This window comes from Cornus florida, unplaced genomic scaffold (assembly GCF_030987335.1).
Source record: "Cornus florida cultivar Cherokee Brave unplaced genomic scaffold, ASM3098733v1 CherokeeBrave_3.0.0_Hap2_Chr01, whole genome shotgun sequence".
In the NCBI taxonomy this organism is placed as follows: Eukaryota; Viridiplantae; Streptophyta; class Magnoliopsida; order Cornales; family Cornaceae; genus Cornus; species Cornus florida.
The window spans coordinates 73,887,776-73,906,416 of NW_026775571.1; the positions used below are offsets into that span (position 1 = coordinate 73,887,776).

The 18,641-nt window shown below is 36.1% G+C and overlaps 2 protein-coding genes across 2 annotated transcripts; both read left to right on the plus strand.

The window, feature by feature from the left end:
• The first annotated feature begins 3,277 nt into the window (after positions 1-3,277).
• LOC132274840 (protein WHAT'S THIS FACTOR 9, mitochondrial-like) lies at positions 3,278-4,521 on the plus strand. Its single transcript, XM_059776185.1, has 2 exons — positions 3,278-3,781; positions 3,877-4,521. The coding sequence occupies exons 1-2, from the start codon at positions 3,278-3,280 to the stop codon at positions 4,519-4,521; spliced, it is 1,149 nt and encodes a 382-aa protein (XP_059632168.1).
• An 11,650-nt stretch (positions 4,522-16,171) lies between these two features.
• Positions 16,172-17,206, plus strand: LOC132274851 (NAC domain-containing protein 41-like). Its single transcript, XM_059776196.1, has one exon. The coding sequence runs from the start codon at positions 16,172-16,174 to the stop codon at positions 17,204-17,206; it is 1,035 nt and encodes a 344-aa protein (XP_059632179.1).
• Positions 17,207-18,641: the final 1,435 nt, after the last annotated feature.

Below are 18,641 nucleotides of genomic sequence, written 5' to 3' on the forward strand. Positions count from 1 at the left end.
ACTTTTGATCAATTCATGAAACGTTTTTGCAGTCTACAAACTAAAACATTTTTTACCAAATATAATTTTTGCACTGTTTACTATTATAGTATCCGACAAAAAGAAAAGCATAAAAAATAAAACATGTACCAACGGCAAAAGCTCTCTTTTTTTTTTTTTTTTTTTCGAATGATAAAGCTAGGAGTGGCAACTTGTGTTTGTGGGTCGTGTCGATATAAGGGTATTATATTAAATTGGTAAAACCAAATCCAACCCATTTAATAATCGTGTCATGAATCTTAAACACTAACCCAACCCGTTTATTAAATAGGTAAATGTTTTAAGCTGTTTATCAAAACGAGACATATAATATTTAATCAAATACTAAATAATAGAAAAAATTGTCATAATTAACCCAAATATTCAAAATAAAAAGAAAAATTATAAGCCATAGACAATATTTATGTTGAAATGACTTAACTATCTATAACAATTGAGTTTAAACATATAACATATTACATAAGTCATATTCACGATTATAACATGTTGAGTTAAATGGGTCATAAACGGGTTACACGGGTTTAACTCTTTAACCTTAACCCAACACGGTTAAGTAAACAGGTTAATCGTGTTAACTCTTTTATGACCAAAACCCGTTTATGCCAAACCCAAACTCAGACCCTTTTAATTTATGTCGTGTTCGTGTTGTAATTTGTCACCCCTAGGTAAAGCAAAAACACCCTTTTACTCATACACAAATCCGAATTCCTTCTTTGCTTTTTTCAAGATGAAAAGGTTATACCACTAGGTGAATTGTTTGTTTTTGCGAATTTAGAAATTGTCAATGGGGTGGGCTAATACTAGTAATAATTTTTTTTTTTTTGGATTAATATTGCTATAGTAATAGAAATATATTTTTTTTGGGTAAATTGCACTGACACCCCTTGATGTTTGGGTCAATGCCACTCAGTAGACAGTCAATGCACTAGTTTACATTGACACCTTTTGAGGTTTTAAATGTCTTTTTATTTAATTTTATTCAACAAATATCATAATATTGGTCCCACTTTACAAAATTTCAACATTCCCATAAAATAATTAGTGACATTTAGGCTCCATTTGTTTTGAAGTTAAATATTATTTTTTAAAAATATTTTTCTTTTTTAAATAAAATATTATTTTATTTTTACTTTATCGGTATTTAATAAAGGTTTACGTCGAGTCTATCTGAATGGATATGTAAAATAACATGCTGAAAATTGATAGATACAAAATATTTTACGTCCAAACAAACTGAGTTTAAATATCACCGCCAAATAATGAGGGGTACTTAGTAATATAAGTATGCCACAATCCAGTGTGGATGGCACTACAGATTCAGTTAAGTAGACCAATGATATTATGTTAAAGTATAAGCAAATCCCTTCTCCTAAATGACATGGTGTGATGCCATTGGTCCAGCCTACATCAGCAGATGCTGCCTTTCACATAGTACAACCACTCGCTCACTTTGTTTAGTACATAGGACTTGTGTAAGGTTTCTGTCAGCCACATGTGGGTTTACCCTTTTTACCCTTGGACCTTTTGATTTATTGCTCCTTTTATCTCTAACAAAGCATGGTTTTGGCCTTTTTGAAAGATTCCAATGTGAGTTTGACTCCCTTCACAAAAAGCAAAGTTAAATGGATGAGGCCTTCAATGTAATTGGGGAATTTTTCTGGGCTTTCACTTCTTCATGTTCTCGGGTAATTGGGGTATTTCGGACTTTATTATGATTAATTCACAAAGCAGCACCGTTGAGTCCACATGTTATCTTTTTAATCAGGGCAACAACATTGCCAAAATGAAAACTTAGGACATATTTGATAAGGTTTGTTTGTTTTTATTTATTTATTTATTTATTTATTTATTTTTAATTCAAAGAAAAATAAATATTTTGTTGTAAAGTTTTTGATTAGTAATCAAAAGATTGTTTGATAATATCTATTTAATGTAAAATTTTTAAAAACAAAAACACAAAACCATATTCCATAAACAAAGTGTTACAAGTTGTAAAAATATAATGGCAAGTTTAAAAAGTTAATTTAAGAGTTTTTCCGAAAAAAAATTTATATTGTTCAGTGAGAAGGGTCGTAGCCTCGTAGGGTATTGATTGGTGACAAGTATAAGCTGTGTGGTAAAGAATAGCAGCATGGTTAACCTAACCTGGTTTGGTCAAACCTCGAACTTCAAAGCCCAGCCCAACATAACTTCAAAGCCCAACCCAGTATACTCCCCTCTCTCTCTCTCTCGCTCTCTCTCTCTCTCTCTGGCTTCGAACCGTCCTCCCTCACCATCGAAGGCATCGATTGACACAGCAGAAAGGTCAGGGCGTCGATTTCGATTATATTGTTGATTTTGTTTGTTTGGCTGAAGTTTTTATTTATTTATTTTGGTTGATTATTCAAATTGACAGCTTCAATTTTGAGAGTTACATATGTTTCCAAATGTTTCTGAGAAGCAAATCGTGCTCGATTTCCAAGTTTTTTTTTTATGTGGGTTTCATTTATTCATTTACGGGCTCAATTTTTGTTCTCCATCGTGTGATTGTTTAGACAAATTTTAGTTTTGTTCATAATGATTTGGAAACGTGGTTTTACTCCAAGAATTGAATGTGTGTCTCCTTTTTTTTTGAACTCTACTCTGTTCCCTTGAAGTTGAAGAACCAACCTTTGCAAATGTGTTTGCTTTTATCTTTTTGATACACCCTTTATTAATTCAATGGGTCTCTGATGTCAACAAAAGACGTTTGTGTGATTCTCCTCGGTGCATTTCTGGGTTATACAATTGTCTTTATGTTTAGAGCTTTCTATCTAATTGGAGATTTTGACTTTACACCACGTCTTTATAATTTGGTTGATTATTGAGTATTTATGTTTATAATCAAAATGAATGTTTGTCCTTGAAAAGATATTCATAATTTGATTTTCGAATGGGCTTGAGAAATACACCCTCCGGGTTTGTATTATTGAGTTAATTTACGACTTTTGCTTTCAGATTTGATTGCTTTTATAACATAATTTGTAGGTTGATCATTTCATTACAATTTATAACATAATTTGTTTGCTTAATTCTTCCTTGCTATATACATTGCTATCTGACATTACTGAATTTTAAATATTGGAGTACATTGAAGTGGTATCTTACTTCCAGAACAATTTTCGTCATGTAACAGGGTTATGTTGATCATCGTCGATCTAAAATGGTTCGGTGGTTGTGGAGTAGGACAGGATGCTCTCGTTTGCTCTATGGATGTGAGATGGGATTTAATCACGAGCAGAAAGCCAATCTGGTGAATGTAAAGTTAAAATGGGTGAAAGATAGGGTATTGGATGCTGTTGTGGTAGGTGACAGGGATCTAAGAGCTGCCAGCATTCTTGTTTCCATAATATCTGCGAATCCTCATTGTTGCCTCCCAGTTTACCACCTCTCCCACCCAAGAGGGCAACTCAGTCTCCCCCACGATCTTAAGATTTCCACTTTTATGAGGAGATATCCCACTATTTTCGATGAGTTTCATGTTCGTGACAGTGGAGGTACTAGAGTTCCCTGGTTCCGCTTGACTCCTAAAGCACTAGATCTCCATCAAGAAGAACTCGGTATCTACCAAAATTGTGAGATGGATCTTCTTGACAGGCTCCGCAAGCTGCTCATGCTCACCAAAGATAGGATTCTTCCTCTACAAACGATTGACCAGCTAAAATGGGACATTGGTTTGCCATTTGATTACCCTCATTCATTGATTCCCCATCACCCAGATATAGTTTCTTTGATTCACCTACCTGATAATCGTGTTGGCTAGAAACTCCTATCCCGGGATGTTAACCTTGAGACCTTGCTGTGTCTCAATTGGAAAAGAGTGCTGCTTTGCAGCAAAGGGAAAAAGATGTTGAAAATGGCAGCTTAGCATTTCCAATTGGATTCACAAGGGGTTTCGGACTGAAGAGAAAATGCATGGAGTGGTTAGAAGAGTGGCGGAGGCTCCCTTATACTTCTCCTTATTCAGATGCCTCTCACTTAGATCCACGTACAGATGTACCTGAGAAGAGAATTGTTGGTGTCTTTCATGAGCTTCTCCACCTCACCATACAAAAGAAAACAGAGCGCAAGAATGTGAGCAATCTCCGTAAACCACTGGCCTTGCCACAGAAGTTCACGAATGTGTTCGAACGCCATCCTGGCATATTCTACATTTCTAGGAAGTGTGACACCCAAACTGTTGTTCTTAGGGAAGCTTACGACCGTCATCAACTAATCCAGAGACACCCCCTTGTTGACAACAGGGAAAAGTTTGAAAGTATGATGAAGGAAGGGTTTCTGGATAGGAGCAGGGGCTTATACAAGAGAAACAGAGATGCTGTTGTTGAGGAGGATCGATTTAGGAATGTTTGTAGTAATGAACTCAGTGACAATGGATTCAAAAATGAAGGAGAATCAGATGATTCAGATTGTAATTTTCTTTCAGAATATGAATCAGATGAAACCATAGATGATCCTTGCTAAATTCAGCAGATGCTTTTAGCAGTTAGCTCAAATCTCAGCCGCAACGTGAGACAACTAATGGAAAAGGTATTCCCTGGTAACCTAATCCTATCCCGCCAAATATTAATAGAATTTGGGAGTAATCTTTTACAAGATGAGTTTGTGATGATTGTCTTTAGCATCATGAGGTAGCAGGAAACAACTTGTTTTGATGGAGGAGAGAGAACTAGGAGAAGAGATTTATTTTAGAAGTACTGCATCTGACTTTGATTGTATCTCAGATCTGGTTTTTCTCATAAAGTTAACCATTTTAGTTGAAGAACTGAATCTATAGATCAACCGGAAGATGTTACCGTGAGTCCATGAAGGATATCTAAATGGACCAATAATCTTAAGGAGCTTTGGGAAAACAAGCTGGGATTAAATTTATAGTGATTCTTATATATGGAATGACCATTTGGACTTCACGGTTTTCATTTTTTAATGTGTTACAATAATTTAGTTTTTCATTTCTGGCATTATGTATCAGAAGTATTTGAGCCCCACATGAGTGCAACTGTGCTAGATTGTATTCAGAATATTGAAGCACAGTCTCCATAGTGAATGGACTTTGAACATGCTCTGCACCAAGGTTTTTTGGATAGAGCAACTCTTATTTTTGTTGAAAGAATATTTAAACTTAAGAGAGAAGTTGTGTGCGCGCACAAGTGGGTGTTTGTGCATCTTTTTTTTCCCTAAGCTTGTTTGTGCATCTTTTTTTCCCTCTTGTTGTCCTTTTGGTTTCTGTAGAAGCGTTCAACCTTGTTAATATGTCAAATGCACAAATTGAAATGATTCATCATAATGACCAATTTCCATGGCAAGGTTATTCCTTTCCTGGAATTTGATTATTTTGCAGCATTCCTCCTGTTGTTGAGATCAAGGGGAAAAAGATTAAGTTTTGTGATCTTTTCAACAAGAAAACAAGTTTTTAGCATATAGTATAGATATCTAGTATTGATGCTGGAAGTTTCAATTTTTCTTTATTTTGGAATTGATGTAGTGGTATTGAAAGTATTATTATCTCCTGTTTGTACAATTTCCCATACCATGATTGCTGTTGGAAATTTTAAATTGCTCTGACTTTTCTATTGAATTAACTGAACTTTTATTTTTTTTGTCATATTTATGAAACACCCAGACTACTCCCAAATATCCTTCAAATTTAGGAAAATTGTAGTTACTGAAGAAAAAAAAAAAAAAAAAAATCCAGATTGTGACAATTTCTGGATAACAGGTCTCTGCTTAACCTTGGCACCGAGGTTCATCCTTCCTAAGTGCATGGTCACAGTGGATGATTCTGCTTTAAAGACCATCAATCAAGTGAGTCTCACCTATTGAATAGGGGCTGGCTTTGCCAAGGGATAATAAGGCCATAAGGGAGAGGTTGGATGCTAACGTTGCCTGCCATATGTTCCAATCATTCTCTATGAGTTTTTCCTTTTTCTTCCTTATTTTATATGTAGAAAAGATCTTCACATCTAACGAACACTTTGATCTCTCCTTTATGCCGGGCTATTTGGCTGTTATACACTTAGCTTGACACTTCTGTAATGTTGGCATGGAGACGCGATCATTTGGAGAGAGAAGAGTTTGCTGAACTAATTCAGAAACTCGTGGCTGAGAAAAAGTAATGTGGGGCTGAGAAGATAAAGTCCGATTGGCAGCTTCTGGAAGAGGACATGGTGGAATTGAAAACGGCTTTCAAGATTGGAAGGGTATGACCATTGGGAAAGGCTAAACATATGACCAGTATCATGGATGACTGCTATAGTGAAGGTACAAGCAGGTTTATTCTGTTGGATTCAGCATTCCAGTAAACCAGGTCTGGATCCCCTCAACCCCTCTTTGTGTATGGGTTCGTCCTGTTACTGTTCATACTTCATATTGAGGCTGTTAATGAATCGATCAGACCTACATTAAAAGGCACCTTGGTCTTTTTGTAGTTTTGCTTTTTAAGATGATTAATTGTCCCAAATTAACTGAACACAGATTGTAAATATTTCCTTTGTTTCAACTTTCATGGTAAAACATTCTTTTACATAAATCTAGTCTTGTCTAAACACTTCGACCTCAAGGCACTACCTGGAAAAGAGGATTCTAAAACTCTAAACTCCTTGGACCTCAAGGCATACTGACACATACAGTGGGAAACCTAGTTTCTAAGATCAAGTTTAAGGGCCATAAAAGCTTGTTTACTCAATCTTTTGTTCTTCATAAAATGGAGCAGTTCATGGCCAACTAGAGATACTATTACTTATTTGCCTTCCAGCAACAGAGGCACTTTGATCTTCTCTAATAATAGAGATAAGGACTGATTGGCGCCTATTGATATTTTGAAATGATCTTATAAGACACATTACGCAAAGAAATAAGGCAATAATAGCCAACTAAAGTTGCATATTCTACTTGTAGGAATAAGAACAATATTTGTGTGGCATATGAGTATTCTTCTCCTTCTTCTAATAGTACTAGTTGCATGATTTTTATTTTTTATTTTTTGAATTTCTGTCTCTGAGCTGCAACAACTGAAATCTGGATTTTTGCTTCCAATAAACTTCTTCTTCACTCCATTAATTATGAAGCTCATTTTCAAGTTGTTTCATTTTGGTAGCATCACAATTGGTGCGTTGTATCCTCTTTCAAAGAGAAAAGCTGAACTTCCATTGCCTATATTTTCTGTCTGGAGTTCCAACTCTGATTTCTGGCCCACTTGATCAATTTATGCTTCCAACTCTTAGACATTTTTTGGAGAATTAAAATAGATTAGAATCATGAAATTTGTTATCCCAAGCTTCCATGACAATAATGACTTCGCATTTTGCTAGGCTTCTTGTTGATAGGGGAAGCATCTAACACCAGAGCATAGTAGTGATCGGATCCAACAGTAGCAACATAATTATTAGCATTTGATGTTGAAACCGCCACTCTTATTATTTACAAGTGAATTAAATTACAGAAATTAGTAGCTGTCTTCCCAAACACTATGCTTTGCTCTTAGGTAATCCCATTGTGCAGCACTGTTGGAATGATCAATAGTAGTATACTTTGGATTGCAAGATTGTGTGATCTAGATTGCAATTTTGATTACTATGCCCTCTTGTGAGTTTTTACTAGTGCACTATGGTACAGAGCAATATATTTAATTTTCATGTAGAGGAAATTTATTGCATGATGAAGATGTAAAATCCATCATAAACAGAAAAAGACGAATTTATTGCACTGTTGTAGACCAATGTGGAAGGTTTGTTGTATATACACATTTCATACATACTTCAGTGAGTACTTGTTGTTCGGTTGATACCCAGCCAAGCACCGTGGAACTTAGTATAAAGTGGAAAAGAAATTCTAGAAAAATAGATGCGATCTGTTTTATCCTTAAATACAGTTGGAAATCTTTGCAAAGTTGTAGGTTGATCATTTGAATATAATTTATAAGTGGATCCTAACATAGTCTGCATGCTTAATGTTCTCCAGCTATATCCATTGCAATCTTGACTTTCCTAACTTTAAATATTAGAGTACATTGAAGTGGTATCTCACTTCCAAACCAATTTTTATCATCTAACAGGGGTATGTTGATCATCATCTAAAATGGTTTGGTGGTTGTGGAGTAGGGCAGGATGCTCTCATTTTCTGTATTGATGTGATATGGGATTCAATTGCCAGCAGAAAGCCATTCAGCTCTTGCTCTTCTAGATTTAATCTTATGTTAAAATGGGGTGCAAGATAGGGAATTGGATGCCATTCTGGCAGGTGATAGGGATGTAAGAGCTGCCAGCATCCTTGTTTCCATAATATCCTCAAATCCTCGTTGTTGTCTCCCAGTTTACCACCTCTCCCACCAAAGATCTTAAGGTTTCCACCTTTATGAGGAGATATCCCACAAATTTTGATGAATTTCATGTTCTTGACAGCGGAGGCACTAGTGTTCCCTGGTTCCAATTGACTTCTAATGCACTAGATCCCCATCAAGAAGAACTCGGTATTTGTTTCCACTTGACTCCTAATTGATGAATTTCATGTTCTTGATTGTGAGATGTATCTTTGCAAGCTGCTCATGCTCACCAAAGATGGGACTCTTCCTCTACAAACAATTGACCAGCTAAATTGGGTCATTGGTTTGCCATTTGATTACCTTCATTCCTTGATTCCCCATCACTCAGATTGTTTTTCTTTGGTTCACATACCCGATCATGTTGGCTTGAAACTCCTATCCTGGGCTGGCTTTGCCACAGACGTTCACAAAGGTGTTTGAACGCCATCCTGGCATATTCTACATATCTAAGAAGTGATACACCCAAACTGTCATCAACTAAACCAGAAATACCCCCTTGTTGACAACAGGGAAAAGTTTGCAAGTATGATGAAGGAAGGGTTGCTGGATAGGAGCAGGGGCTTGTGCAAGAGAAACAGAGATTCTGTTGTTGAGGAGGATTGATTAAGGATGTTTGTAATGAACTCAATGACAATGGGTTCAAAAATGGAGAATCAGATGATTCAGATTGTAATCTGCTTTCAGAATATGAATCAGATTATTCAGATTGCTAAATTCGGCTGATACTGTTAGCAGTTAGCCTTCATGGAAAGTTTTGAAACCACATAGTGCATCAGCGGCATTTACCATATTTGTAGTACAATATCATTCATTCAATTTGATGCTGCACCTCATTATATATTATATCATCCATGGGCATGTTATATATGCAATTATGCATTTTGAGTTCAATTGAAATGATTCCTACTCTGCACACCAAGTTTGAGCTTCCATTTCATATAATCTTCTACTCGAATTGAACTTTCAGTGAGATATCTAAATGATATGTGGAGGATTAGCTGCTGGTGGTAAAAGTTAAGGATTACCTGCTACATAAATGTGAAAGGTGATTCAAGAACTCAAATCTTCGTTGCAACGTCAAACAACTAATGGAAAAGGTATTCCCTGGTAACCTAATCCTTTCCCACCAAATATTAATAGAATTTGGGAATCATCTTTTACAAAACGAGTTTGTGATGATTGTCTTAAGCATCATGAGGAAGCAGGAAACAACTTGTTTTGATGGAGGATAGAGAACTAGGAGAAGGGATCTATTTTAGAAGTACTGTATTTGATTTTGATTGTATCTCAGATCTGGTTTTTCTTGTAAAATTAACCATTTTAGTTGAAGAACTGGGAAGATGTAACCTTGAGTTCATGAAGGATTTATCTGAATGGACCAATAATCATAAGGAGCTTTGGGAAAACAAGCTATTCTTATCTATGGAATGACCATTTGGACTTCACAGTTTTCATTTTTTGATATGTTACAATAATTTAGATTTTCATTTCTGGCATTACGTATCAGAAGTATTTGGGCCCCCCCTGGGTGCATCAGTGCTAGAATGTATTCAGAATATTCAAGTACAGTCTCCATAATGAATGGACTTTGAACATGCTCTGCAGCAAGGGTTTTTGGATAAAGCAACTCATATTTTTGTTGGACGAATATTTTAACTTAAAGAAAGAAATTGTGTGCGCTCACATGTGGGTGTTTGTGCATCTCATTTTCCTCTTGTTGTCCTTTGGGTTTCTGTAGAAGCATTCAACCTAGTTAATATGTCAAATCTAAAAATTTAAATGATTCATCATAATGGCCAATTTCCATGGTAAGATTATTCCTTTCCTGGAGTTTGATTATTTTGCAGCATTCCTCCTGTTGTTGAGATCTAGGGGAAAAAAGATTTAAGTTTTGTGATATTTTCAACAAGCGAAAATAAGTTTTTAGCATATAGTTTATATATCTAGTATTGATGCTGGAAGTTTCAATTTTTCTTTAGTTTGGAATTGATATAGTGGTATTGAACGTGTTATTATCTCCTGTTTTACAATTTTCCATACCATTATTGCTGTTGGAAATTTTAAGTTACTCTGATTTTTCCATTGAATTAACTGAACTTTTATTTATTTATCATATTTATGAAACTCCCTGACTACTCCCAAATATTCTTCATACTAGGGAAAAATTCTAGTTACTTGAGAAGAAGAAAAAAATCCAGGTTGTGACAATTTCTGGATAACAGGTCTCTGCTAAACCTTGGCACCAAGGTTCATCCTTCCTAAGTGCATGGTCACGGTGGATGATTCTGTTTTAAAAACACCATCAATCGCGTCTCACCTATTGAACTGGGGCTGGCTTTGCCAAGGGATAATAGGGCCATACGAGAGAGGTTGGACGCTAATGTTGTCTACCATATGGTCCAATCATTCTCTGTAAGTTTTTCCTTTTGCTTCCTTCTTATACTTGCCAAAGATTTTCACATATAATGAACACTTTGTTCTCTCCTTTATGCAGCGCTATTTGGCTATTATCCACTTAGCTTGACAGTTCTGTAATGTTGGCATAGAGACATGATCATTTGGAGAGGGACGAGTTTGCTGAACTATATAATTCAGGAATTCATGGCTGAGAAGAAGTAATATGGTGCTGAGGAGACAAAGTCCGATCAGTTGCCATTGGCATGGATGATTGCTATAGTGAAGGTGCAAGCAGGTTTATTCTGTCGGATTCAGCGTTCCAGTAAACCAGGTCTGGATCCCCTCAACCCCTCTTCCTGCAGAGGGCCAACAGATCGAAGATGAGGCTGGCAAAGTGCAAGTTTGTATGGATTCGTCCTGTTACTGTTCAAAGCGAGGCTGCTACTGAATCAATCGGATGAACATTATAAGGCCCCTTGGTCTTTTTGTAATTTTGCTTTTTAAGATGATTAATTGTCCCAAATTGAACACATATTGTAAATATTTCCTTTGCTTCAACATTCATGGTATAAAACATTCTTTTACACAAATCTAGTCTTGTCTAAAATGGTGTGTTTAGACCTTTTGTACTTGTAATCACTGGAATTAAGGACTTCTGTACCAAGAGGGCAGGTATATATATTTATGATCGGAGGTTGTTAGCAATGTCAGTTTTCAATTTTCCTTTTTTTTAAGCTCTAATATGTTATAACTGTAGCCTTAACAAAAGAGCTGTTACTATGCTGAACCATTGTTAAAGCTACTTGGTAAGCTGATTTCACCTTGAAACATCCATCACTTGAAAAAGCCCAAATTTGCTTATCATAGGAATTTTGAGAATTCAAAGAGTCTTCGGGTGTAAAAAATTGCTGAATAGGAGATATATTCCACCAATTCGCTGACCTTTGAAATTAGGCACCATTTTTTACTCTGGCCGCCATAGAAGAACACTCATGAAATATATTTGTTTTGTAGAGTGAACTCATATTGACTGCCAAAGGCGTGGTATTTCTCATCTTTTAAGTTTTACATTTCAAACTTTATTACATATGTTATATGACCCACATAACAAGAACATCGACTCTTCTACAGAATAAGATGGAAAGGATGTCCAAACTTGTGAGCAATATGAACTTTGTACCAGTTAGGCAAAATAAGCTAATCTGGGATTGTCAAAGTGATTTCTTGTCATTGGACTATTCAAGAGTGCTTGGAAATAGCAGAATGTAAATCTGATATTGCCTATAGACCAAGCTCAACCAATCAAAGCTTCGTTCAAGCATGTTTGCCCATACTAAAGTTTTTTCATGGTCTGCAAAAATCTTAAAATGGTCCTTAAGCATTTTCATTCAAAAGCCAACCTTGAGCTTGGCTTGTAAAGATTGTAACAAGTTCGAACAAGCTGAATAATTTGCCAGAGCTTGAGTGGATTTCTTGTGAACATCATCATGAAGTTAATTTAAGGCAATTCATTCACAAGGGAGGTCAATGAAAATTGATCAAGAGGTTTTAGAGATGTCAACCTTGTGTAAGCTAGGGTTTCAGCAGAAATTAGTCTAACCTGAGAGACTTCTGTGTATAACTTGTGTTGTGTGGGTTAATCATAAACTATGCAAGCTTACTTTGTTGAAACAAGTTTATAAGAATCACGAGAAGTCCCTGTCTCAAGGAAATTTACCAAGATGCCCTTCTGTCACAGAGTATACAGAATGTATAAGATGATTCTGCAGAAGTTTTGCTGAAACCTGTCATTGAACTAATCTGTGCTATTAACTTGCATTGCATTGAGTTTTGATGATACAAGCAAGTTTAATATGATGATATCAAGCTGTGAGAAAATATCTTGAACTCCAATTAGAGCTGCACTACATATTGAATACCTAAACCTCACTGCAAAGACACAACAAGCTATCAAGCCTCTTTGTATGTTCTGCTGTATAGTCTTCATAGCTACAGCAGCCAGAGAGCTTAATGTGAGCCCTTGAGAGAATTTCTGAGCAAGCTTGTAAGCTCAAGGTCTCAAGTATTTCTGGGATTTTAATTAACCTAGAGAACCAAAATTAATCCCAAAAATCATCTATCATGAGTGCTTCATATGAAGATCAAGAAGGGGACAGTTGCAGCTGATTTTCTGGTGCAGAATTCTGGATTGAAAGGGCAACTCTGGTTTGCTTCATTTGTAGTGCCAAGTGAAGGTTGAGGCAAGTTTGTTTCATCAATTTATATTTGCAGAAATCAAGTTTATCTTCATATCCTAGTTGCATTTGTTTTACAAGTATCTAACCTCAGTATAATGTGTTTTTCGGGTGCAAATACAACTGAAATATGTAAAACATGTTGAATTCATGCCGTGAACATCAAGTACACCATATAAGCATGAATAAATTTTTGATTTAAAGCTAATAAAGTTGATACTTTACCAAGAACGTGACCCATTCAAGTTCTGGTATAGTGAACCTCATAAACTAGGGTTTTAAGCCTAATCTCTGTGATATGTGAACTAAGCCTGAGATATCATGTTTGAATCGTTATAATGATTATCTGAGCATTTTTATAATTATGATTCAAGATTATTAGAGCATTGTTAAGGCCTGAGACATCACAGAATTACTTTTATACCCTCTGATCAGAGGCTTTACAGGAGCTGCAAAACATAACCTGCTGAGAGCTATTTTTGGTTATTGTTTTATGGTACATTGTTCCATCCTTGCTGAATTAATTGAGAACATCATCTGTGAAAGAATAAAATGATTGTGTGAATCCGTGAGAACCTGTATTAGCACATGTTTCATGTGTTTTGACAGATTTACCCTTGAAGAGCTTGAAAGCCAAGGTTTAATATGTTTCAAGCCTATTGTGAACTGAGATTATTTTATCTTGCTCCATACACTATTTCAACCTGTTGAGCAAGTATGTATTGAGTAATCAAGGCTTCAGAAACCAGGTTTAACTTCAGGTTCTGGTGAAATTCCAGTTTTACCCTTGAGAGGCTAAAACTAGGGTTTTGAAGATTATAAGGCTGTTGTGTTCTTACATTGCTATATCTTGCTGGTTTCACTGAGTTTATCTCTTAAGCAAGTTTATCTTAGCTATATAGAGCTGTGGAACGCAATTGCAGATCATTCTTGGAGCTGCGTTGTGAAGTGAACCTTTTACCCTTAAAGCTCTGCTATTATGGTAAGTCATACCATAAATCGTGGTATCATATATGCTAACAGGGTTTAAGCCTATTGGGAGCTGTTCATGAGTTACCTTGCTTATCTAACTGTGTACTCCATTCAAGCAAGTGTATTTGGCTGTGACAAGGCTTTGGAAACCTAGTTTGTTCATCAAGTGAAGCTGCATTGTGATTTGACGGTTCTATCCTATTGATTGCAGAGAAGTGTAAACTAGGGTTTCTTGTATTGTGTATACTTAAGGCTGTGTATCCATTCTTATATTGTATAACAGCTTAAGTTGTAACGTAACATGAGTTTTGTTGGTATAATTGGTTAGTTCATTCCAGTTTACACGATGTAGCACACCAATAATTAATAACCAAATCGAAAAGCATACTAAGGAAAACAACATTCATATCAGCAATTGATCATAGCTTATTCGTTTTGACATAGGCCTCAGAAACACTCAAGCCAACCTTTGAGTATACCAAGATGAAATTTTCTTTTCCACTCCCTTCTAGATCAGCTACCATTTCATAACACTGTGAAAAAAAAATCATGTCATTTAACAATTCCCAACCTCTTCAAGTGGACAATCAAGCAAACTCTTGAATGAGTACGTACTGCAGCTTCTCCTTTTTGTCCTCCGGAAGTGAAGAATATTTGCAACACAAGGAACTCAGAAAGTCACACTTTTCCATTGCTGTGCCCATACAGTTCTTAAATTCCATTAGAACTTGTTTGATTATATCAAATAAGTTGCAGATAGACTGTCTTCAGATTGTATTTCTTCACTTATCTTTTTTTCGCACAAAGTTGTAGGACGCTTCAGCCATAGATTTCATCCATGATAAAGCTCCACCAAGATTCCTAAGAACTGCATCTTTTATGTTGTCCATTGAGATCTATTTTTAACTATGGTTTAACAAATTAATTTCAAAATTAATTAGTTTATAATGGTGGTGGTCTCAACAAGAACTCATGCCTTTATCCGTTGCATCATGAGACGCCCACAAAACGCTCACAACCTCTTGACTCAATGAACGGTGGCTGCTAGCCTTACCTGAATTCTGGATGTGTACATTTCTTAGCAACTGGACAATCAATCAAATCCTGGAATGAAGATTTTCAACACAAGGAACTCAGAAAGTCAGACACTTTTCCATTGCTGCACTGATGAAGTTCTTAAATTCCATTAAGGAATTTTTTTTTTTTTTCTTTTTTCACCAGAGAATGTTTGATTATACCAGATAATTTGCTGTATAGAGTGTATGAATCTTTACCATAATGCATTGTCAACTGGTCTAATTTGCTGCAAAAAATTACTTAAAAAAACGCTCACAACCTCTTGACTCAATGAACGGAGGCTGCTAGCCTTACCTGAAGTTATATCAATATTTCTCTTATCAAGTTTGTGAAGTTTTTTTATATATTTGTATGGAAGAGTCTTTGAAACATCTTAGAAAATAAAAAGGGAAAAAGCTACTACTTTTGTCAACAGAGTTTAATTATTGGAAATCTACCAAATTTTATGGGATTAATTCACACTAATATTAGATTTGTTAGTTGAATCGGATTCAAAGCTCTTGGTTGAGTTCAATAAAAGTGGTGCTAATTTCCTTGGGCAGTTGAGTATTTATCACTGAAATTGAAGAAAACAACAAGATTATCCATATATAGATGATATCTGTATAATAAGTCTATTGCAGGTTACATAACTTACTTTGTATTACACATTACTTAATAACCCCAATTTAATTACCCAAATCTGCAGACATCAACCCAACTCGTAATTACCCTTCCAAACATTCCCTACTCTCTCTCTCTCTCTTAACTAAATTGTAAAAAGATATGTTTGATCATATCTTTTTAGATTTTTTTCAATGATTACAATATCTGTTTTACTTTCCTTCCAAGTTACTAGCCGCCGCCTCCATCTATATATTTCCTTCTTCCCAACCCACTTTCCAAAAACGTACCGCCTCAATCACGCTCCTCCTCTTCGTCTTCTTCTTCGCTAAGTCTGTCCCACTTCTTCTGTTTCCATTTTTATTCACCAATCATCGCCGCGTCTCAGCCCTCTTTTCATCATCGCCGCGTCTCTTTTCCGGCCTCTTTTATCAGCGCAGCGCCTCAGCCTCCAGGGTTTCGGCCTCCTTTTTCTTAATCCTTATCACCGCCTCTTTTATCTAGCACAAATATGTTTGTGCCTCTAGGATTTCGGTTTATCCCCACAGAAGAAGAACTCCTCACACACTTTCTCAGAAGAAAACTGAAGCAAGAATCGTTGCCTTACGAGGGTGTAATTTTGGAGCGCGATGTTTATGGCGAGGCACCTTGGAATATATTTACGGCTGAAGATCCATGGCATTCATTGAAATCCAATGAATTTGTTATCTACGTCTTTACCCAATTGAAGAAAATTGATCGCGAAAAGAAGAGAATTGTTCGGAGAGCCGGATGTGGGACATGGGATGGCCAAACCGGTATCAAGAACATTTATAATAAAGAGAGAGAGCTTATTGGATTCAACAAGATGTTGAGTTTTGAAGTAGATGTGAAGAAAGATGAGTTCTTGATCATGCCAAAAGGTCATTGGACTATGCACGAGTATTCATTGGGCGGTGTGAGTTTGAATGGATTAGAAGAAGGCACCCATGATTATGTAGTTTGCAAAATCAAAAGAGATGATTCTAAACATCTCAAGAGAGCACCAAAGCATCATGCTCATGAAGTATCCAAAGAAGAAAACCCTAGATGTCGTAAGAAGATGAGATATGATCATGGTGAGGTCTCTACAACTCCACAAAACATTGATCAATCTGTGTCCGCAGTAACAATCATGGACAGTCATCCTGATCAGTTGCTTCCACCGAAACTACCCAACAATACACCCTTTGATATTCAGCCACTGCCAACACATGATGATGATGAGACTGCAACAGTCTTTGATCTGTCCAACATCACAATCAACTCTTGTGATATGCAGCAGATAGACTCATTTTTTGACAACTTAGATGCAACTGCAACCTCCAATAATCAGCCGCTGCTACCACATGATGATGGTGCGACTCATGCATATACAATAGCAGCAGAAGACTCGTTTTTGGAGGACACTGATCCAGAAATGCAGGAGCAACTCAATGCTTTATCTGAATTTCTTATGAATGATGATGAGACATCACTTTTAGTCGGCAACATCGATCAAATCCAAGAAAACTTTTGGCTATATTAATTAACATGACCTTTGTATAGTTACTGGTTATGTCGTAGTCATTTGTCTGTCACTTGTAAATTGTGCTTTATATTAGTTTGTTGCTTCTAATTGTAAATGGTAATCTGGAGATTCAGTTGTTTTGCAAGTTATGAAAGTTGAGCCCCCTTTAAAGGCTTAATATGTTGCCATTATTTTCTATGAATAATATCTCGTGCTGTTGCTTTTGCTCTATCTACAGTAGTATTAGTGATGTCAATTCTGTGTCCAGGTTACTTTGTATTATTAGACAATACTTGATAATCCCAATTAAGACAACTCGTAATTAGACTTCCAAACATTCCCTACTCTCTCTCTCTCATAACAATAGCTGTATTTCTCCCCTTTCTTCTTCGCTCCGACCGCCGCCATGGCCGATGAAGAAACGATCCCCATCTCTCAAGAAGCCGGCCATTAATCACTTCCTGAACCTGCCCAACATGGAAACTCTTGCAGGCTCTGATCATCATCAAACCAAGAATAACTCCAAGAAAAATGCCAAGAACGCAGAAATTGGTCTGAACCCATGGGTGGTTCCGGTATAGTTGTGGTGATACAGAAGGGGTTGTTCGCCACCGACCTTAAAAAGGGCAACAATCGGCTGTCGATTCCGGTGAATTTCAATTCTTTTCTGCAAATTTAGGGTTCTAATGATTTATGTATATAATTCAATGTAATTGTTTCCACACAGTCAAATGCTTATTATGTAATGAGATTGTGTGTGATCACAGATGTTGTTTCTACAAAATACTTTTTGTTGTATCAAGTTTAAGTTTTGTAATGAGATTGTGTGTGATCACAGATGGAAGTCTCTGTTCTCAACAGAGAGTTCAACAGAATTTTTGTTACCGTTACTCTCCTCAACAGAATCAATCATTACATAGATAACTTTTTGTTTTATAAGTTTTGTTGTTGGTTTAATCGGATTTGAGTTTGGTGATATTTATCCATTCGCTAAAGAGATTGTGAGTGATCACAGATGGAACTCTCTGTTCTGAAACTCTCCGTTCTGAAGAACCTCAAAAGAGGCTTGTTTGAATTTTTGTTACCGTTACTCTTTTCAACAGAATTTCAACAACATGGGCTTGGGCTCTTAGGATTTGTATAGGCCCGTGCCTTGTTCTGTTTGGGCTTTTGCCCCTTCAGCTCCAAATTTCCTTACATATATATAAATACGTTACAGAGTTATATTTTTCCTTACATATATAAACATTACATATATATATTTTTAATGAAGATGCAAATGGGCTTATATTTTGGTTTGTAGGTTCTCTTTTGTTTGCATTTTGTTTTAATCAAAACATGTGTAGGTTCTCTTTTGTTTGCATTTTGTTTTAATCAAAACAAGACACTTGTTTTGTTATAAAGTAATTTTAATAGTAATCAGAAACAAGTTTGGTAAAATGTTGCAAGTTCG